Source organism: Trichomonas vaginalis, chromosome II (assembly GCF_026262505.1).
Source record: "Trichomonas vaginalis G3 chromosome II, whole genome shotgun sequence".
NCBI lineage: Eukaryota > Parabasalia > Trichomonadida > Trichomonadidae > Trichomonas > Trichomonas vaginalis.
Genome location: NC_067204.1, coordinates 22,658,763 through 22,680,706, shown reverse-complemented (window position 1 = coordinate 22,680,706; position 21,944 = coordinate 22,658,763). Strand labels below are relative to the sequence as shown.

General features: G+C 34.3%; 11 protein-coding genes and 5 pseudogenes across 16 annotated transcripts, besides 1 other annotated feature; 4 read left to right on the top strand and 12 right to left on the bottom strand.

Moving 5' to 3' along the window:
• Window positions 1-20,932: part of a mobile genetic element that runs on past the window's edge.
• Window positions 816-1,685, bottom strand: TVAGG3_0592180 (uncharacterized protein; the record flags this gene model as incomplete). The annotated part of the gene is made up of 1 exon (XM_051239531.1): window positions 816-1,685. A coding segment is annotated over one exon (870 nt), but the record flags the coding sequence as incomplete, so codon positions are not given.
• TVAGG3_0592170 lies at window positions 2,094-2,797 on the top strand (annotated as a pseudogene). The gene has a single exon. A coding segment is annotated over exon 1 (704 nt).
• Window positions 4,400-6,268, bottom strand: TVAGG3_0592160 (annotated as a pseudogene). The gene has a single exon. A coding segment is annotated over exon 1 (1,869 nt).
• Window positions 8,556-8,738, top strand: TVAGG3_0592150 (uncharacterized protein; the record flags this gene model as incomplete). The annotated part of the gene is made up of 1 exon (XM_051239530.1): window positions 8,556-8,738. A coding segment is annotated over one exon (183 nt), but the record flags the coding sequence as incomplete, so codon positions are not given.
• TVAGG3_0592140 (KilA, N-terminal/APSES-type HTH, DNA-binding family) lies at window positions 8,960-9,787 on the bottom strand (the record flags this gene model as incomplete). The annotated part of the gene is made up of 1 exon (XM_051239529.1): window positions 8,960-9,787. The coding sequence occupies one exon, from the start codon at window positions 9,785-9,787 to the stop codon at window positions 8,960-8,962; it is 828 nt and encodes a 275-aa protein (XP_051097353.1).
• TVAGG3_0592130 (organellar and viral DNA polymerase type B) lies at window positions 9,951-10,916 on the bottom strand (the record flags this gene model as incomplete). The annotated part of the gene is made up of 1 exon (XM_051239528.1): window positions 9,951-10,916. One exon carries the CDS (start codon window positions 10,914-10,916, stop codon window positions 9,951-9,953), a length of 966 nt encoding a protein of 321 aa, XP_051097352.1.
• TVAGG3_0592120 (uncharacterized protein) lies at window positions 11,389-12,051 on the bottom strand (the record flags this gene model as incomplete). The annotated part of the gene is made up of 1 exon (XM_051239527.1): window positions 11,389-12,051. The coding sequence occupies one exon, from the start codon at window positions 12,049-12,051 to the stop codon at window positions 11,389-11,391; it is 663 nt and encodes a 220-aa protein (XP_051097351.1).
• TVAGG3_0592110 (integrase core domain containing protein family) lies at window positions 12,277-12,828 on the bottom strand (the record flags this gene model as incomplete). Its single annotated transcript, XM_051239526.1, has 1 exon — window positions 12,277-12,828. One exon carries the CDS (start codon window positions 12,826-12,828, stop codon window positions 12,277-12,279), a length of 552 nt encoding a protein of 183 aa, XP_051097350.1.
• TVAGG3_0592100 lies at window positions 12,975-13,955 on the bottom strand (annotated as a pseudogene). The gene has a single exon. A coding segment is annotated over exon 1 (981 nt).
• Window positions 14,227-14,787, bottom strand: TVAGG3_0592090 (organellar and viral DNA polymerase type B; the record flags this gene model as incomplete). The annotated part of the gene is made up of 1 exon (XM_051239525.1): window positions 14,227-14,787. A coding segment is annotated over one exon (561 nt), but the record flags the coding sequence as incomplete, so codon positions are not given.
• TVAGG3_0592080 lies at window positions 15,076-15,713 on the bottom strand (annotated as a pseudogene). Its single transcript has one exon. A coding segment is annotated over exon 1 (638 nt).
• On the top strand, window positions 15,731-16,495 carry TVAGG3_0592070 (uncharacterized protein; the record flags this gene model as incomplete). The annotated part of the gene is made up of 1 exon (XM_051239524.1): window positions 15,731-16,495. One exon carries the CDS (start codon window positions 15,731-15,733, stop codon window positions 16,493-16,495), a length of 765 nt encoding a protein of 254 aa, XP_051097348.1.
• TVAGG3_0592060 (uncharacterized protein) lies at window positions 16,771-17,359 on the bottom strand (the record flags this gene model as incomplete). Its single annotated transcript, XM_051239523.1, has 1 exon — window positions 16,771-17,359. A coding segment is annotated over one exon (589 nt), but the record flags the coding sequence as incomplete, so codon positions are not given.
• TVAGG3_0592050 (uncharacterized protein) lies at window positions 18,122-18,666 on the bottom strand (the record flags this gene model as incomplete). The annotated part of the gene is made up of 1 exon (XM_051239522.1): window positions 18,122-18,666. A coding segment is annotated over one exon (545 nt), but the record flags the coding sequence as incomplete, so codon positions are not given.
• TVAGG3_0592040 (protein of unknown function, DUF4107 family) lies at window positions 19,762-20,289 on the top strand (the record flags this gene model as incomplete). Its single annotated transcript, XM_051239521.1, has 1 exon — window positions 19,762-20,289. The coding sequence occupies one exon, from the start codon at window positions 19,762-19,764 to the stop codon at window positions 20,287-20,289; it is 528 nt and encodes a 175-aa protein (XP_051097345.1).
• A 424-nt stretch (window positions 20,933-21,356) lies between the features above and the next one.
• On the bottom strand, window positions 21,357-21,939 carry TVAGG3_0592020 (annotated as a pseudogene). Its single transcript has one exon. A coding segment is annotated over exon 1 (583 nt).
• Between the last annotated feature and the right edge of the window lie 5 nt (window positions 21,940-21,944).

Below are 21,944 nucleotides of genomic sequence, written 5' to 3'. Positions count from 1 at the left end.
CTTCTTGCAGAACCGTCTCGCTTTCTACTTCTCTTCACAAATTCTCTCATCTTGCCACCAAATACATTTGAACTACATGCAAAGAATTCATTTTCCTTCGCAAATTCTTTATATCTTCTGTAGCACTCTGTACAATTCCATCCGGATACAAACTTTTCATAGAACTCCTCGTAAAACATTTGGTAAGGTGTTTTGTTCATTTCGATGAGTTCTTGTTTAGCCCTGGTGAATGGTATCTTCCTTACATCAAATTCACTTAAATCTTTCCTCATGAAGTACGTCAGTAAGTTTGAATAAAACTCTTCATTAAAGCTTTCAATGAGATTTGAGAAATATTCGTAATTTCCTTTGTATCTGCTGCTTACGTCAATGACAACAAATCTTCTGTCGTCTTTGTCAATCTTTACTGAGTTGAAGTTGTTAGATATCATGATGATATTACAAACATTCTCTATCTTTCTTACTGGCTGACACTTCTGATTTAAGTCCAACTGAGTCTCTGTTACTATTGACTTTAGTGCGTCGTGGTTCATGACCTTAGACGTATCGCATGAGCTTAGTTCATTGCATACGATGAGCTTCATGTTCTCAATAGCAGCATTGAATCTACCAACCACATTCTCTATTGCCGTTATATTATTGTTGGCGTACTTGCTAATGAGCTCGCATAGAACATTACTAAGTACATTCTTACCAGTTCCTTGCTTTCCTATTAACAAAAGTACTGTTCCAGTCTTTCCACAAGGATTTTGAACGATGTAGGCGAACCAGTTCAAAACATACTCATAAAGCTCTTCATCCTCATTACATATGACATCGTGAACATGTTTCAAATATCCTTCAATAACGCTTTCATCTACTTCATTCAGTACCTCATACTCATATCCTCTGAAATAGCTGTAAATGTCATCTCTTTCGTCAAAGAATCTCATGCCTGACTTCATAAGATAGTTCTTGTTCTGACCCGCTTCATAAATCATCAGTGCGTTCACATCCTTCTCCTCAATACGTCCTACATAAACACTCTTCATGAGCTTATTGAATTCCTTGCTATCTACTGACACAAGTGTTGTTGTGTCTCGTATTCCATCATAATCTTTCACTAGATATGTCATACGTGCTCCGTCAATAACAACAACACATCTTCTTAAGTCATTTATAACACTAGCTATGTCAATACCTTCTTCACTCATGTACTTATTTTTCCTCAAGTCCTTTAGTGTGAAAGTGTCTCTAAGTTCTATTTCAAGCAATTCATTTACACATCCTTTGCAATACTTCTCTATAAAATATTTCTGTCGTTCTTTACTAAGTTTCTTAACAGCTCTGAAGAACCATGTGTTTTGACTCAAACATCCTTCACAACTTCTCTCATTCATTCCTAGTTCTTTCATGTCATTATCTTCAACCTCTATGGTCTCATTGACTAAGGTCAAAGGGTTCTTAGTCATTGCTGGTCTTATCTGAAACAATGTTTGTGCAACAGGTTTAACTAGTTCAGCAACGTCCTTCCTTAATATGAATAGCTGTTTCCACTCATCTTTGCTAACAGTTCTTTCATAACCACTGACAGTAATGATTTCATTTGCTGACCTTAGACACTTATGTTCTATCATTTGTATTGCTTTTGTGTAAGGCTTTCGTGAGCATAGGTTGTATATGTCATTCCTGCAATGTTCATTCATGCCAATAGTACTAAATCCTTCTTTGCTGTTGAGTGCATAATATCCATTAGTTCCTGTGTTCGTATTGCTGTCTCATAAAATACAACAAGACCTTTGTCATCTATGACGTACTACCGAAAACATTGCTTATATTCTTTAACCATGAAATAACATCCTCATTCATGCTGTCAAACATGAAGTAAGGTCTTACATACTCTCACTATAAGATACTCCACAAAGTACTTGTTAAGCTCTATGTCCTCGTGAGCGATTTCATTAGGTTTGATATTAGTTCCTTTTGTCATTGCTGTCATGTACTCACTCTCTCATAGTTCCTTTCAATAGCGTAAAAATACTTCATTGTTTCATAACTGCTCTAAATTCTGTTCAAAATTCGTACAACATAACTTTTAACATTAGTGAAAGAACATGAGCGAAACAACAACATCTAACATTACAGAAGAAGCCAATGACAATGCCGATGAAAACATTACAGAAGGAGCTAGTGAAAATATTGACGAGTTCAGTGAGGAAGAAGATATTGAGGACGTCAATGAGAACGTTAGTGGGGAACAAACCAATGGGAAACATTGAGAAATCATGAAGATTATGAGATTTGTACGACATATCCTTTTACTATTCGTCGAAAGAAAGACAAACATATTATGAGTGAATACTTAAATAATTATGGTTATATTGTGCTTAGTTTAAACAACAAAATACATTTAAAGCATAGAATTATTGCAGAACAGTGGATTGAAAATCCAAACAATTTGAAAGAAATAGACCATATAAATCATGATAGAACGGACAACAGAATCTCAAACCTTCGTTGGTGTTCTAGATCTGAAAACAATAGAAATAAAAGCAAGTATGGCGATATAGTTTATGAGTTCGTTGATGAAATATCTGACGAAGCTGTTGAAATAACCGCTTATGGTAAGCATTCGTTTGAGTTCTACTACTATGTTGAGAATGAGGACGCATTCTATTATTATACAGGTCTTAACTATCGAAAACTTCATATAAACTTTACAAAAACAGGTGCTGCTTATGTTTGTATGATAGATACAGAAAACAAGAGAGTAATCTTATGCATAAACAAATTCAAACGCTTGTACGGCTTCATGTAGGACAAACATTATTTTTCAACACTAACGCCAACACGTAGGACAAACATTCATGACTAACATTACTGTATAACATAAATGTTTTGTTATGACTTCGTCGTAAATGTTTTGTCATGACTTCATCGTAAATGTTTTGTCATGATTTCATCGTATATGTTTTGTCATGACTTCTTCGTATATGTTTTATCATGATTTAATCGTATATGTTTTGTCATGACTTCATCGTAATGAGCGTAAATGTTTTGTCATGACTTCATCGTAATGAGTGTAAATGACCCAAAATATATTTTAGGGTAGAAGGGTAGATCTAACCTCATTTCTACCCTCTTTTCTACCCTCTTGAATTTTCATACGGAATCTCTTCTCTCGGTTTTCCGAGGGAAGCAATCATATGAGGAAATTCTTCTAAAAGTTCTTTTGTCTGTTGGTTTTCAAACCAATGATATGCTTGCTTTGTAGAACGAAGAGTATTATAAGGCATTTTGTGAAGAATATAGCAATCGCCGGAATTCAGACGGTTGCTTTTTATACAAAATTCACGCAGGAAAATTCTTGAGTTTTGGTTGAAAGAATACGGTCGAGCCAAAAGTGGCTCAACCTCAAAACAAACATTTTGTGAGCTTACTAAGGCGTTATGAATGAATTCAAAGGTATTTGCATACATCCTGACCTCGTTCATTTTGTTGTTGAATTCAGCAAAAATAATGTTTAGGGTAGATGGGTTTTAGGTGTTACTACGTCACCATGTCACCAGGTTAATTAACTTCTCTTAAAATTACTGACAACATGACATTTAGACAACAGTCCAGGAAATAAACTTCATCGTAAATGTTTTGTCAAGGTTTCATCGTATATGCTTTGTCAAGGTTTCATCGTATATGCTTTGTCAAGGTTTCTTCGTATATGTTTTGTCATGACTTCATCGTATATGCTTTGTCAAGACTTCTTCGTATATGCTTTGTCAAAAATGAACGTATATGTTTTGTCGAAACTTCATCGTATATGTTTTGTCATGATGCAAAAATAATGAGTTCATTTACTCACAATATTTTTGTACAAAATGTAAAGTATGGCGGTTTGAAACCGTCGGGAACCTTCACTTTTTTGACGAAGTGCAAATCTTCACTTCGTGTCAAAACTTCATCGTAAATGCTTTGTCATGACTTCATCGTAAATGCTTTGTCATAACTTCATCGTAATGAGTGTAAATGATTTCATCGTAAACTCTATGTCAAACATGAACGTAAATGTTTTGTCATGATTTCATCGTATATGCTTTGTCAAAACTTCATCGTAAATGCTTTGTCATGACTTCATCGTAAATGCTTTGTCATAACTTCATCGTAATGAGTGTAAATGATTTCATCGTAAACTCTATGTCAAACATGAACGTAAATGTTTTGTCATGATTTCATCGTATATGCTTTGTCAAAACTTCATCGTAAATGCTTTGTCATGACTTCATCGTAAATGCTTTGTCATAACTTCATCGTAATGAGTGTAAATGATTTCATCGTAAACTCTACCATCACAGTATTGTAAATGACCACACGGGCTTATTTTTATCACGAATGACCTCATTGCTGACAAAAATAAATGACCTCAGAACTTCAACTTACGAATAAAGCTTGTTTTAGTCGTTATTGAGAAGTTAAACTTTTCAGCAAAGCAAGGTTGACACGACTTACATAAGTCGAATGCAATCTCTTGACCATCATGAAGTGCTTTGTAAAGTTTCATTAAACTGAACTCAGAGTCTTTGTCATATGTTCCAACAGGTATGTGAATGTTCTTATCTTCATTGTAATAGCATTGTATAGCTTCAGGAAACATTTCATTAGCTGTTAAAGCAAGAACGTCTTGTTTTACACCTTTACAACGTGCATGAAATGCAACTTCATTTAAATCATTCGTGAGTAAGTCTATGTAAGTCTTCTTTCCACAAAATATTGACTTGTATGCTAAACTTTGTTTTCCAGGTGTTATTTCTGCGAAGTCAGAATGGAACTGACCTAATGTTTTACCAATAAGTTCTCTACCGTATCTCTTCGTAAACTCTGCTGCAAGCTTTGGTATGTCTTCATTGAAAATATGCATGCTATCGCAGTCCTGGTAAAATATTTGAAGACCCATATCTTCAGCAGTACAGAATACTTCACACATTATTCTCTTCGACATTGACAGAATATTAACACCAAGTGGACAGAAGTTAAAGTGTCTGCAAATGCTTTTCGTTAGCTTGAAAATAGTTTTATCTGAACCATCCAAACCTTCGAACTTCACTATATGGTTATAGTTTCTGATGGCATATCTTATAGCATCTTTGTCATTTACTATGGTTATTTTTGACTCAATAGGAGATAGAATAGTTTTGCCATAAATACTGTTCAGAATGAGCTTTATATTTTCTTGCAAAGGATTTCCTTCTTTCTTATACTTTAACCTTAACTCAAACAACTTCTTTACTTCATCTCTTATTCTAATATCTCTGTTTCCATCGTAATAGTATCCTTGTAACACTTCACATTTGACACCTTGATATTTTATGAGGTCTTGTAATGTTATATGGTCAACATACATTAAACAGCAAGTGTTTGAACTTCTGGGAACGTTAAGTTCTGGATTTAGTTCAGGGTCACAAACTATTAAAGGAAAGTGTCTATGTATTCCAATCTCTGTTATCTTAATGAGAACAAAGAAGCCAGACATAAACTTTCACCAATGGGTTCCTTTTGGTCGTCATCGAATAAATGTCTCATGAGATACTCTGTGCTTAACATTTCTTTCTTCATAACCTTTGGAATACCTTCTAAAGTATAAAGTCTTGCTATAGCTGATGGATATAATGAAACAGCGTCGAAGTCAGCAATGAGTTTCTTTTCGCTCTTTTGTTTCATGTTATCTGACAGCATACATCTTCCACCTTGAATACAGCGTGAAATAAATTCTCTTGGTTTATTTGAGAGGTCATATAAATTTCCATTCGGAAGTACACTCTGTTCTCAAACAATTTGTTAGCAATAGAACAAATACTAACGTAGTCATATACGTTTAAATCAAATTCTTTCAATATATCATTGCGGAACTTAACAAAAACCTTCTCTTAAAATTCTTACATCTTGTTTGCAATAGAATGTGCTATATTTTTCTAAGTCGAAGTGGTTCTCATCTATTCTGCAGTCTTCGATTAAATCTATGTTTTTCATGAACGTATCAATATCTTTTACAAACTTACATGCTTCAGAAATGACACCAGTTCTGTTGTCATTTGCTAACAAAGAGCTTGAATAATATTGATACGGAAATACTTCCTTTTCACCACACTGCAAATGAAACATTTCAGGAAATAGTTTAAGCTTCTTATTTATAACACTATAAGAGTCTTTTATAATAAATTGCCCTTCCTTTATATAAGCCAGTTATTTGCATTGTTCGTGAACCTTTAATGATGGGAGTTCCTTTCACTTCTGTCATGTGTCTTAAGATGAAGTTTATGTCATAACTGAGGTTATGGAAATATATTAAACTCTTGTCAGGAAGTCGTTCCAAAAATTCTGTTGCACAGTTCTGACCCCAAATGCTTTCACTCACTGAACCATCTTCACTGTCATAACATATGTTAAAAGCTTTATGAAAGCCGTCTGTGCTACACTCAAAGTCAGCAAAGAAAACGTGCTCAGGAATGAACTTGCACTTATTTTTATTTACTTCTTTTGACTCGGCTTTCTTCTTCAGTTGTACACAATACTTTGGTGCATATGTCAAATCTTTAAATGGTGCAAGGTTCTGTTTATATAAGTCAGTCGTATATGTGAAAAGTTCTCCATAAGAAATAGGTTCGAAATATTTGCACCCCCACAATGTTTTCATAACATCCCATAACGGTGTTGTTCTATCATAACGAACTACATATTTGTTCTCTCTCTTTGTATAAATCTTCATCTGTTTCTCAATGTTCATTCCACCACAAGCTTTGAGAATTTCTTTATAATTTATGATAAAATATTTGTCATTGGTAATCTTTCATTTCATGTAGTGGTCTTCAACAAGAAGTAAGTCAATAGTTCGAACAGTTTCACATTCTTTTGGTATGTATCTCTTTATTTCATTATGTCTTGAGTCATTGAAGTAACCAATGGTAACATTAAATGCTATACCTGTTGCGTTCAGAATTTCTTGTACTTTACTTTGAGGAAAGTCTCTAACACGAATGACTTCTCTCATGTGGTCAATAGTTTCTTCATTTACTCCAGCCTGAATGCAAGCATAAACGAAGCAGTTATCTTCTGTCATAAGTGTTGCAGTTCTTTTGTTCAGTTCATTGAAGATTTGGTAGCGTTCAAGATTTATAGGTAATGTGCAAAGATACTTCCAGAACTGACCGCTTCTCTTCTTATAAAACTTCTTTTCACCATTATCTTTCCAAAAGCTTTCTATAAGTGCTGGGTTTCCTGTTTGCTTAAGAGCTTCCAAAATGGCTTTCTGGTCATTTGTCAGTGTGCTTCATCTCTATATGGTCTCTTTTTTGGTTTGCCTTTCTTTACATCTGACATCGTTAAGCCTTCATATTCTGTTAAATCATACATCTTTATTTCAGTAAGATTCTTTATGTTTGTCAAGAAGAAGTCATAGTGCATTTCAACAATACCTGCAGCATTTGCTTCTATCTCTGATATAAAGTTCTCCTTCAAGAGCTGATGTAGTAATGTTCCAATATTATTGAGGTTTAACGTAGAACATTCATACTTTCCACCAAGTTATATAACATACCATCCATCTTTGTTGGGAGTTTATTTTAATTTTCTCTAAGAGTCTCATGAAAACCTTACCGAAATGTTTGTGTAAGTAGTCTCTGTTTGGTTCATCTAAAGCTTCGATGTTAAAGTCAATGAGTCTATTGCCTGTCTTAACATTCCTCTTCCTATTCTCTTCATCTTTCTTTAACCATCTCTCACCTTCTTTTGGTTTGTCGTCAATGGAACGAAGGACATCGTTAGCTTTGCGAACTTGTTCTATAGCGCTCTTAAACATCTCTCTTCTCTGTTGTTTCAGTGTTCGTCTCTTCTTCTTGTTTCACCAACGTTTGCATTTGTTATGTCAAACATTTCTCTTCTTACTTCATGAGGTACTGAACGTCTATGATATAAGTCAATAGCAACGTCATTTAAAGGAAATGCTCTTGCATGGACTTCGTCCTCGCCGCGTTGCGGCTTTATGAACTCATGAATTCTATCATAACTTATTGCACCATTATAGTCTTTAATGAAGTCAGCGAGTGCTTTTTTGTTTGTTGCGTAATGCTTTGCAACATCTATATTAGCTTCTGTAAGAAGTTGTTTTATTTCCGAGTGTTCTAACTTAGACAACTTCCGATACATCTTTAGTAGGAAATAAAAAAAAATATTTTTTGAAAAAATTAGATTAGATTTTTTTAAGTTTTTTTTCAAAATAATTTAATATTTTTATTTTAATAAAACACATGCAAGATTGCAAGTTCTTTTCATACAATGCTCTCGCTACTGCCATCAAGAATGAGTTCAATAATGCTTCAAATGTTAATGTTATCTTTAACAAGAAGTTTGTGAAAGAATCTAAGTTTGGTCAGTATGTCAGACCATTAGCTATCATCATTGACCGCAAACGTTATACTTCACAAGAGTTAGCAGTAGTTTTGAAACAAAAGAGTTTCTTCGTGAATGTCAAAGATACTCATTATACTGTTATAAAGAACTCTAACATTGACTTCTTCAGTATTGCTTTAAATCTTTCCGAACAGAAAGAATATAAGAAGGGTGAAACAAATGTGAAATATTATCCTTCATCTCTGAAGACAATAACGAACAAAGATGTTATACAGAAGCTCCTACCAAAGGTTGAAGAAGCTTCTATTGACATTGACGAAGGAAGTGAAATGGTTGAAGAAATAGACCCTGAAGCTATTTAAGCAAAAATATATTTTTGAAGAACTGAAGGTGTCACCACGTCACCATGTGTCACCAGGTTAATTAACTTCTCTTAAAATTACTGACAACATGACATTTAGACAACAGCAAAGGAGGAAGGCATTTATGAAATATTTTTGTATAAAATTCCAAACAGTCAGTCAGTCGTCATTGACTGACTGTAAAAAATAAATTCAAAGCATTGAACAAAAAATTATTTTTTTTATTCTTCCTCTTTGAAGTTATCGAAATATTCTGTTATTTTTTCCTTCAGTAATGGTAAGTCTTCTTTGAATGTAAGTATTGTACAACATTTAATATCATAGTGTGTTTGAGGTAACGTATCTTGAACTATTTGTTTCACATCTTCATTTGGGGTCATTGAAATCGGTAAGTTTTCACGATAGAACCAGTTTCTGTCAGATTTATATATTTTAGCTAAGTCATAAAAGCTCTTGTTGTTTCTTCTGACTAAATGCAACATAACCATGTCACTGTCTTCTTCTTTCTCCAACTCTTCAGTATATATCATATACCTATAACTCTTTTCCTTTCCTTTTGGTACTGAACGCGGTATTCTTTTCTGTATGCTTTTGTCTTTGGATTCAATGACTTCATCTTTTGCATGAAGTTTCTTTTCCATCTCTCCACGTTCTGCTTTATATAGTTCATCTAACATCATGAAAATATAACAAGCATAACGAGGTGAAGCCCACATTGCTACAGCGTTTACTAAAAGTCTATGAACATAATAACCTTTCAAACCAGGAGCCAAATTCTTGCGATTTTTGTACGGAATCTCTTCTCTCGGTTTTCCGAGGGAAGCAATCATATGAGGAAATTCTTCTAAAAGTTCTTTTGTCTGTTGGTTTTCAAACCAATGATATGCTTGCTTTGTAGAACGAAGAGCGTTCATTATACTTTGCATTTGATACCTGTCATCTTTGACCGAACGAATGAGTCTCAATTGTTTGTTATACTGTATGTATTCGTATTCTTCATTTATGGCTTCATGAACGATAGCAGTTGTTGTGTTCTCTGATGTTGACATTACTGTCTTTACATACAAGATAAAAAAATTTGTTAGAAAAAAATTAGCGTTATTTTTCTAACTAATGAAATTCATGAAATTTGGTCATTTTTCAGCAAAAATAATGTTTAGGTGAAGAGGTGAGATCTCACCTGTTTTTTCACCTGTTTTTTCACCTCTTTTTTCACAAGCGTTTTACATGAATTGTACGATGTATATTTGAAATCCTAAACAATTTCGTAGCTTCTATTTCTTCTTTTAGTACATCGAATGTTTTAATCATGCCGAAAGTCTCTTTATATTTCTTCTTGACGTCAGACAGAAGGAAATCTTCTGCTGTTGGATAGTTTTTATTAAGAAATGTCAACATATCCATTTTATCTTCTGCTGGCTTTTCTGCTTCTTTCTTTAAGTCTGCATAGTCGTTTCGCATTCTTTCTATCTCTTTGACTGAGTAGTTATATTTTCTTATTGCTGCTTTACATTTTGAACATTGCGGCATCGTTTTTGCGTTATACATTGAAATAAAACCAGCTAGAACAACTAAAGCGTCAATGGTTTTCTTTAACTCAAAAGCTGCTGGTTTTATCTGTTCATTCCATACTTTACCTCTTCTATCTTTATCTCTTATCTGCCATACACATTTTGCAACTAATGAAACAAAGTTGTCGTATGTCTTAAACTCCACCGATTTATATATGTCAGAAATATTTTTATAAACCATGTCGCAATCTTTGTCCATAACTTTATGGTTGCAATGATATCCTAGAAACTCATAATTTACTTTACGTATGAATTTCTTAATTTCTACTGAGTCAGTTGCTTTGACTTCAATTTCGTCGAATTCAGGAATAGTTAGTTTTTGCTGCTGAACTTCAGGTAGTTTAGGCAAATGGTCGATGAGGTCCTCCATTTCATAAAGATACTGTTCATTTGTTTCATCTTTCGCACTACAGTCTAAATTACTTGTTAAAAGTTCTTGCTTTATCTTCTGGATTTCTGTTTCAAAAGTATATGAAGAAGGAATAAAGCTTTTCATCTCTACCAACATTGACGTAGGATTCATGACTAACGAGTTTGGTGCTGTAGTTGTGGACAGAGTCCCGCCGTTCATGGCTTGAATTGTTGTTGTGCCGATTGTTGAAATCATATCTTTTATACAAAATAAAAAAATAAATAAAAATAAAACTAACTTTATTTTTTCTATCTTAAGGAAATTCATGAAAATTCACGAGAAAGCTAAAGCAATCTGAGCCGCTAAGCGGCGAGGGTGAAAAAATAGGTGAGATCTCACCTCTTCAGCTAAACATTATTTTTGCTGAATTCAGCAACAAAATGAACGAGGTCAGCATGTATGTAAATACCTTTGAATTCATTTATAACGCCCTTAGTAAGCTCATAAAATGCTTGTTTTGAGGTTGAGCCACTTTTGGCTTGACCGTATTCTTTCATCCAAAACTCAAGAATTTCCTGCATGAATTTTCATGAATTTTATATATTAATGTTTTCGTACCTGTTGTCAAAATGTCATGTTGTCATCATTTTTAAAAGAAGTTAATTAACCTGGTGACATGGTGACGTGGTGACACTGAAAACATTTATGACAAAAATAAATGGTTCATTTACTCACAATATTTTTGTACAAAACGACCCCAAACTTTTAACTTCTTTTCTGCAGCTTCTAATGCTATCTTAGCGAGTTCATATTCTCTAAATTCTCTCTTTAAATCTTCTTGTTCCCATTGGTCTAGTTCGTATGGAGAATCTCTATAACCATAACATATCTCACGTTCATGTTCTAATTGTTTTTCGCGCATTTTTCTAACTTCTTGTTCGAACAAATGTTTTGCATTCTCTACTGTATCTTCGAGTTCTTCTTCATCTAACTTCTCATGAACTTTCTTGTCTATGGAGTCCATAATTTTTCCAACTGCTATGCAATATTTTGGAGAAGCCCACATTGCTATATAGTTTATAAGTCTTGGGTCTACATACGTTCCTCTAACCTGTTTGATTTCATCAGGAATTCCTGCATGAATTTTGTATAAAAAGCAACCGTCTGAATTCCGGCGGTTGCTATATTCTTCACAAAATGCCTTATAATACTCTTCCCAGGACTTATTTTCCAACAACTTTCTAAAGTCTTTCCTAAACTGCTGACACATCTTTGTTGCATTAATGTAACCATCCTTGTCTCTACGTAAGACTTCAATACCGTTATAAGTGCCTTTTGTGAATGTTTCGCCATTAGATTTGTTCGTGAATGTTTTTGCTTCGACTGACATTTCTGTTCTTACATACAAAATAAAAAAATAAATAAAAATAAAACTAACTTTATTTTTTCTATCTTAAGGAAATTCATGAAAATTCGTGAGGGTGAAAAAAGAGGTGAAAAAAGAGGTGAAATCTCACCACTTCACCTAAAAATTATTTTTGGTGTAAATAAATGGTACCATTAATGATATCATGACTGTTCTCATTCATGTCTGATTTACATCTAATGAAAAAGTTTAGAAGAATTTTCTTATTCTTTCTGGCATATTTTTGTCTTTCCAGTACTCCCGCTCTAATGGTCCCAGATGTGTTGGCTTCGACTCTCTCAAGTTCTTAGATGGTATAACATCTTCAACGCCTCCTTCATATCTTACTTTATAAGTGTCATCGTTTATGTTGTAGCCAAGTATTTCAATAACCACTCCTCGCTTTGCTTCGTCAATGGTTTCAGCAAGTTTGCCATTACTACTTTCAACTAATTTATGACGAGGATAAAACGCAATAGAGTCGTCGGCAGCTTTTATAAGATATCCATTACCTTGCGTAGAGTCTACGATATAATAGTTTCGACTTAACCTTAAACGTTTCTTTGTCAACGGTTTGTCGTCAAGAACTACACGAACTTTTGTACCAGGAATGAGGGTAAATTGTGTTGAATTTCTGATATTTTGTGTTTGACTTCGTTTCTTTTGTATATACTTTTCTTCTTGTTGTTGTGTCATTGAATTTGGTGTATGTCCTGTTGTAGAATGTGTTGAGGAATTATATACTTCGAGAAAATGTTTCATTGTTTCTTCGGTAAAGTCTCGCTCTTGGTTTAAATCTCTGAGAGTCCTTATGAAGCGGTTTATGATGCCGAGTATGTTATGGTTATGGTCTTCAGTAGTGTAGTGAGTTATGTTATGCTTAATGAGAAATTCTGTGATTTCATTACTGAGGTATGCACTGTCTTGGTCTGATGTTAAAGTACTTGGGCTATGTTCTGCTACAAACTTTTGTAAAACTCTTAAAACTTCATGAGTTCCTTTATTTTTCATTATATACGCAAAAGCTTTGCGAGTGTTAACATTAATGAAGATGAGGAATGGTTTATGTCCTCCTGTTTGCTTTGAATATCTAGCACAGTATAAGAATTTATCTACAATCTGCTTCCACGTACCAAAACCTAAAACTGTTTCTGGATTTGTTGAATTCATTGACGTATAAATAGAACCAACAGGATATAATGTTTGAAGTATTTCAGTCTTTAATGTTTGAAGCTCTGTTTTGTCTGCTTTCTTATCATATAAATCTTGAGCAGTGAATTTAACATTATTTTCATCATCCATGACATAAACATTTTTACAGCTAATTTCTTTCTTCGTTGTTATGTTTTCATTCGATGTTAAACCTTGTGGAAAGTTAGGAGGTTTATAATATAATGCATCCCCACCAGTTCCGCCAACCGTTCCTTCAATACTTTCTATAGCAACAGTTGAGAAGGAGTTATGTGTATGTTCTTTATCTGCTTTTTTATCTAACATTGCTGGTAGTTCGTATGCTTCAAAGTTTCTGACATGACCTTCAATATTAGTGCATTTGTTATTTAAGGAGTTTAGTGTATCTTTTACGCTTGTACTTGGATTCTCTAAAGGTGCACTTGAACCAAGGGTATAGTTCAATGTTATGTCGTCTGCTCTAACAGTAGTGAAGGATTCATGTGTATGGTTCTTATCTGCTTTTTTATCTAATGTAGCTTGAAGTTCATTTATATCGGAGATATTGTGTTTATGAGATTTCAAAACTTTGTTCGTTGCGTCAAGTTCATCTTTGTCAGCTTTACTTTTAATAGCATCTTCAAAAGTTATTTTTGCCTTAACTCTCAAAGTAAATCTTGGTTCAACTAATACACTGTTAGCAAAGAAGTATGAAGCATAAATTTCATTGTTATAACCAAATGCTTCTGGTGCTTTACCTGTGTCATACTGTACAGTACAGTGTATGTCATAACCTTTAGCACGAATGAATTTATATCTTCTTTCATTAACATCTTCAGTGCTTATTTGTTCATCCTGTGTTAAATATCCATGGTAGTCCGTTATAATCTGTTCGTCTGAACTTATATAATGAACATGGTTTTTATCTGCTTTCTCGGCTAATTTCTCTTCTATCTCATTTATTTCAAGTTCATGCCTACCACCACCTCCCGAAGAAGTATTTTTCTTCAGCTCTTGAAGAACGTCCACTTCGCCATCTTTGGTGTCAATAATGAGACTTTGAGTTAAAACCTTTCCTGTCTTAATGGATGTTTGTAAAACTTCTTCTTCACCGTGTTCAGGGTCATGGTCGTCATCATATCTTGCGAAATCAGAGATGTTGTCATACATTAAGCATATCTGTCTCAAAAGTTCTGCTATTTGAAACTGGAACGAAAGATATACAGAACTTTCATCATCTCCTAAAGTCAAGTCTGCTTTCTTAAGTATTTCTTGAATGTATGCAATGAGAACAGAGTACCTTGGAAAATATTCGAACAATATTTCATTAGCTGTTGGTTTTGGTGGTTCTTCTGGAGTTTCTGTTGTTTCAGTTCCTTCTGTAGGTTCTGTTGGAGTTTCTGCATCTCTTGACTTCAATGCTCTTGCTCTCAAAGACCTAAATGTTAGAGCACCAGGTTTTACAAAGGAGTTTATAAATGCTTTAATAGTTCCTGGTAAGTTATTGTTAGCATTAAGTAAGTTCCTTATGCTTCCATCATGTACGTCCATAGCACTATGTAAAAAATCTATACTTTTCTTGTAGTCAGCAATAGACTGACTGTGATTTTTTAAAGATTTGTCAATACCTTTAAGCCAATCTTCATGCATGTCTGATACTGAGCCAAGAATATCATTTGCTTCCTTTAGTGTATTTTGTGCTTCTCGTAAAGTATCCAATCCCGTACGTGCATTGTTTGCTATACGTCTTACAGTATCTATTTGACTCCTTGTTTCTTGCATCCAACCAGATAAAGTTTTAATAGTATCAGAACCATTTGAAATGAAGTTCAAAGCATTTTTAACGTCATCTAAAACTTCTTCACCAAGTACTGCCCATATCTTTCCGATTTGGTATTGAAGAACTCCATATGAAGCAGCTGTTAAACCAGTATTTATAAGGTCCATATCCATGATTTAGCAGTTTTTCCATCCTTTCCATCTTCACCATCCAAACCGTTTTCACCTTGAGGTCCTTGTATTCCTTGTATTCCTTGTGGTCCAGTGCCACCCTTCTCTCCTTTCAGTTCATCTTTATGTTCGTTATAATATTCTAATGTCATAAGGTGTACATCATTACTGCTACCAGCAACGCCGAGAATTTGTTTCTCATTCATGACTAAATTTTTTAAGCATTTAATGTTGTCGTCAAATCGAAAGCTCTTTAACAATTCAATGAGAACATTCAGTACTTTCACTAATGAGGCATCTACTGTAGAATTTATATATTGCACCGTTCCATCATTTATGATAGGAACTTTACTTATTGTAATGAATGGGTCATACGTGTTAAAAGTATCGAAATCAATGACTTTTTTAGTTTTTCCATCGTCAATGACTAAATCATTGCCTTCAATGGTTAAAGTTGAGTTTTCGTTTACTAGTTCATGTGCTCTTCTTGCTTCATTTGTTTCATACGCATATGCAGCAATAGTCATATTTTAATGAGAATAAAATGTTGTTCTATTTACAAAGTACAGACCCAAACGAATACGGGACAGTAAAGCTACAAACAAACTTAGGTCTTCAGAATGAAGCGCTTGCTTTCAGAGTTGTTGACTTCAATACTATCGCAACTTTTGTCATAACAGATGAAACAGATTTCATAGAGATTGAAATAGATGACAAAAGAAGTGTTATAACATTTTCTAACAGAGCTGGGTATAGAATAGATAAAATTGCTGGAGTCATAGATACTCTCATAAATGAAGAAACTATTGACAACATAGATGTCGAACTCTCTTCTGAGGGAACATTGAAGTTCAGCAGCGAGAAAGAGTTTAAGATACCAAGAATGAGTCATAGAGTTCAATTGCTTCTGGGAGCATACCATATGACATTTCCTTTGAAAAGTGTTGACAAAACGATTGAGATGAAATCTGTTCCATACGTATGTTATGGTAATTGTTTATACATTGAGTCTAAAATAGCTAATGTCACAGGCATTTCGGGAGTTAATAGTAAAGGTTCAGTAGAATATAAATCCTTCTGTTATGAAGTAAATTCAATGTTCATTCCAAACGTTCCTGTCATAGCAACTCATTTAGGTAAATGGGTTCGCATTAGTCCTCATAATTTGAAAGACATGCAATTCAGACTTGTTGACTTTCAAGGAGAGCCTGTAGAACTGAAGGCACCAGTGCGAATGACTGTTGAAGTTGACTTTTTAGAAAATATTAAATGCAACAGCTTACAAGAGAACTCAGAGCTAAAAATATAAAGTATGAATGTTATGTATTAGGTCATGAACTTTGGTTGTTGCTGTTTGATGAAACAAATGAGTTATGTCAGTCAAGAGAACAGAAAAATATTGTGTTAGTGAAAACTGCACCAAGTCAATAAGATTAGGTTTGCATTATGAAGATGAGTTCGATACTGTTGAAGAAGTTTTGGATAGATATTACAAATTGCTAACTTGAAATTTTTTGACTGACGGCGCAAAGCGCCAAGAACGAAGGTCCTGACTGCTTTAATTTACTAAAACATATTTCAAGCAAAGTTTATAGTCAGTAGATAGTTTTGTATACTCGTTCGAATATTTATACTTAAACTCAACTCCTGTAGTTCCTGGTGTTTCAATGATGCGGATGTTACCTATTTTCATGAATAGTGGAGTTTGACCACAGCATTCGATTTCAGGGTCGAGATAGTCAATGACACATTGTTTCCCTGTTATTCGTGAGATAACATTTTCAAGGTCCTCCTTTGTTAGAATTATTTGGTTCTTGCTTATAAGATTTGTCAAAAGCTTCTTATCGTCTTTGAGTAAAATTGTTTGGTATAACTGAAGAAGGTAATGGTCTACGTTATCTGAAGGATTTGTTTGAACATTTGTGTAAGGGTTGTCGTTGGCTTCTCTTGAAAGAATTTGGTCCAGTGGTGGATACTCTAACTTAACATCTGATGTAGCGTTAGCGTTTGAAGCTGTGTTTAAATTCACCGACTTAAGTTCTGGTTCTTTTTCTTTCAAACACTCCGAACTATAGTTCTTTATGACAATATTGTTTGTCGTTCGTGAGTCAACATTTGATGTTGGTTCAATTGGAATATTAACGGCACCAGCTAAGATGGATTTGCTTCTCATTTCATATAGAATAAAAACCTTTTATATGTATGAAATGAACAATATACTCGACAAGGGTTTGAATGTAAAGCTAACGAATGAAAATATTGTTGAATTCACTGAGACAGGAGCTGTGTATAAAGATGTAGAACTACTGAACAAAAGAGCAAAGGGAAGAAGCAGGAATATGAACAAAGGGTGGAAGCCTATAAAAATTTATGTCAATGATGGCTCAGGAGGTTCAAACATAAAGTATGCAGAAAGTTATAGAGTTTATGCTCTCAAAGGTGAAAAGCCTTCATTTAAGAACAGCTATTCTAACGCATATCCTCAAAAGCTAACGGATGGGGAAGTGGATGATATGAATGACAGCAAAAATATTAACAGAAATGGCGACAGAGATGCATGGAATTTGTTTACCATCAGTCAATTGAAGGTTTGCTTTAAAATAATGTTGGTCGTTCCCATGGAATATTTTTGACTTTAATGGTATTAGTCATTGATATGAATCTCAAGGTATGAACGAGGAGAGATGAGAGACTTATATACTTCCCAAATTCTTCAAAAGGTAATGTTATACCTGACTGTTTCCAATGAGTTCAATATCAAACGTGAGAAACCTTGAAAGATAACGAAGTCAGTTATGAGGCGTTTTATGTTTAAAGCTAAAAACCTCCATGTTTGCATAAGTATTGCTACAGTTAAGTGTAATGTCTGACTTTAGTAATGATGTTAGCTAATGGTGAGTCTGGTTTTGACACTAAACCTTTACCAGCGAAGTCGTCACAAACGAGCAGAGTGTTTGAAGGATATTTTTTGAAGGGGTATTTTGAAAGTTTTGATAGAATGTAGTTTGTAAGTCGTTTCATATCGTATACTCCTGAGTATTGACGTAAGTGGTGTTTGTCAATAATTCTTTCCATCTCCTCAGAAGTCTTTTGCATTCCTGACTGTATAAATTCAACGATGGCATAATATTTCCTCTTACGTCGAATGTAACGTTGAAGAAATTCAATGAGTTCACTGTCTGGAACTTTAACGACAGAGGCTTGAACTTTTGACATAAATGTTTTCGCTGTTGAGTCCATAGAGTCTGAAGTTGCTAATATAATGATTTGGTCATAGTAAGAGTCGTTTCCTAAACGCTCTGTTATGAGTATATGACGAATTAAATTAAATGTCTTACCTGAACCCATCTTTCCACAATAGAAATAAACACCATTTGAACAGAACTCATAGTCCTTACTGAAAGGAAGAATGAGAGAACTGTTGAGCTTTTCACTGCTTTCATTCATGTCTTCATCTACGTCTTCAAATAAATGTTTCATTTTATTATAATTAAAAATGCAAGTCAGAAATATTCAGAACATAGCACCGAGTCTAACTGACAAGAGTATAAAGATATACTATGAACACGTTATGATGAAACCAACCAAAATTCAAGAAAGTCAGTATACTTATGAATATCCAAGACACTGGGTAGAGTATGTAGGAGGTGAGAAAGCTATTGAAATAAGACAGGTTCGAAGTATTCCAGCAGGAAGAACAATATTATTGAAGAACTTTAATGTTTTGAGATATAATGATGAAACAAAGAAGCAAGATAGTTTCCCTGTTGCTGTGTATGTGAACTTAGATACAGGAGATGACATGAAAGTTTTTAATAAAAGCTTCAAACGGTAGTGAGAGAACAACTGACTGCGGAAGGACATCCATTACCTTCAGAAGTTACCATAGCATATAATTTTGAAACAAACTCAATAGATTTTAAAGTCATCTCTGCAAAGAAGTCAGGTTTTACATTTAATGAAGCAGATGTATATTCGAATGAAAACTTCAAAGCTATTGCATGGTTAGATAATGACGATTGCTTTAAGAAAATATTTAAATACAGTGACTCAACGATGTCAATATATGACCTTCGTGGAATGTTACCATCGACGTTTACAGTAGAAGGTTCAGCAGGATTGCTTACAAGATTGTCAATTGGTGGTATTTGGTCTCGTGAGAACATTGTTATAAAATCCAGTATAAGTGAATTTGCTGAAGAATCTATATTATGTCTTTCAAACTACATGTATTCGCCGCCGAAGCATTATAGTATAACAAACTTTGTCAGTAAGTTTAACATAAGACTTGTCGAACCTTCTTCAATGAAAGATGTTGTGCTACCCAAAGACGGAAAGGATGGACTCATTATTGAGATGATTTTAATAGCATATTAAATGAGCTTGTTCTTGAAGGTCATTCATGATGAAATAACTGTTGTAGAAGATGTTAGCAATTGTTCAGACATTTTGAAGCGTATAGATGATATAAGAAAGAAGTTTATGAATGAGAACGCTTATGTTTCATTGACTTTCTCCAGTAACGAGAACTTTTATGAGATAATATTGAAGAGAGATGATTTTAATATGGTGTAAATGGTAGCTTGGGCAGCTTTAGGCGCAATGGGAACAAAAGCATTAGCATTTGGAGCAAAAGCACTTGGAGCTTATGACGCAGTAAATAAAATGAGTGGAGGAAGGGTTTCGAAGACATTAGATGCAAATAAAGGGAAGATTGGAGGCTGGGTTGCAAAGAAGTTAAGATTAAATAAAATAGGGCTCATAAATAAAGCATCCAATTTGGTTGCGACTGAGTCAGAAAATGCTTTAGGAAAGGACGATGAGTTTGCAAAACACGCAAAAGACTTTAATGACCAGATGAAAGGTGAAACAATGCATTTAAATAGAGTCGATGGAACTAAAGAAAATGTTTCTTCTCCACCAGCAGTTTATCCATACGGACCTTATGGAATGTATGGAAACCCTTATGAACGACCATTTGACCCATTGACTGGTGGAAGTAACTGGTATCATTACGGCCGAAGAAGAAAGACAGTCAAGTTGGAGACAGACGTGAAGAAAGCAACTAAAAAGAAACCAAGGAAGAGAGTTATAAAGCAATGAATTCAACAGGGTGAAAAAGAGGTGAAAAAAGAGGTGAGATCTCACCTCTTCACCTAAATTTATTTTTGTGCTATGTTTTCATACGTGTGGGAGTGGTGATATCATTAATTTTTAAGTTTATTTTTATATAAATGACGAAAACTATTGAGATAACAAACTACAACGGTCATGAGTTCAAGAATTTGTTCTTCGTTCCTCGTGAAAATACATTCTATCAGATACGAGGGAGAAAGGGTAAAGTTAGTTTGAGCGTTTATGAAGGAATGAAGAATGGAAAGTTTATACAAGCATACGATACAAATGGTAAACGTGTTTCATTAGCTTTGTCAAAACTTACTAACATTTATTTTGACAGTGACTTTGACTCTGACGATTGGAGCGACAGCAGCGATACTGAAGAATATGAAGTATTGTGTGAAGCACAGCAATGGGAGGAGTTGCAATACTTTTGTAAGTGAGAACGTTTATTTTTACAGTAGTGAAGTCGTTTGTGAAAACGTTAGTGAGGTAAAGTGGTTGGTGACTTTGTAAATATTTAAGGTTAAGTTGGTGTTGTCGTTTGTGTTGTAAAATATACGTCAACGGTTTTGTAAAGTGTTAAATTCACATATAATGTGTAAGGAGGCGCGCAGTGCCTCCGTACGCATGATATGTATATTAATTTTTTCATATGCATATCTTGTTCTTTCCATGGGAGCATGTGCGTCTTCACCTTTTCCTTTTTTCCTTCTCAAAGGATGCAATTGTTCGTCATGTTTCCAGTAGAATCTGGCAAAGCCGTCGTGTCCTTCAACTTGAGGTTCACTAACATCGAAAGGCATGTCCATAAGACGTTCTTCTTCTAACCTCTCTAGTCTGTTTGGATAATTGGCACGTGCTGTTTCCAAATCCATTTCGTAGGTCAGACCAGCCAGTTTGTCATAGACTTTTATGGGTCTTCCCTTCCTATATTTAAAATTCTTCGAAACTCTCCAACCATATCTTTGTAACTCTGCTTTTATTCTAGCAGACTTTCTATCCATTCTATATGGGGGCATTTTTATAAAAATAAAAAAATATTTTTTTCTTTACTTTGCATAACCGCCTGCTGCCATAAGTCTTTGACGCCAACCATACCAGCTAATGAAGGTTGACTTGGTTTAGTTTGGAAACTAAACTTTGGTTTTGGTTTATCTTCAGTTTTTGGTTTTCTTCTTCTATCGGTTTTTCGTCACTTTTCGGTTCCTCTGACTTTACTTCACTTGCAGGAACAGTTGTGTCGTCAACATCTTCATAAATATCATATGCCATTTGTTTTTGTTTTCCTTTCAACTTTTTGTGTTTGTTGTAAAGTTTAGAATATTTCGACTCTAAGTCAATGAGATGTTCTATAATGAACTGTTGGTCAGTGAAGTAAACTTTTCCATCTGTTGTCTCGAAAGCTCCTTCAGACTTCAATATTTTATTTGTGAGAGTCTGTTTCTTTTTTGAGATACTAGCCGTTCCATTTCTATGAAAAGTGACTTTATAGTTAGGGTTTGTATTTCCAGACCTGGCACTTTCTATTATTGAATTTTTCTCTTCATCTGTAAGTTCTTTGACAGGTTTTGACAATGATTCTGAACTTTTTGTTTGTGGTGTCAAATCTACCGTTTCAACTTCTTCGGTCATTTCAT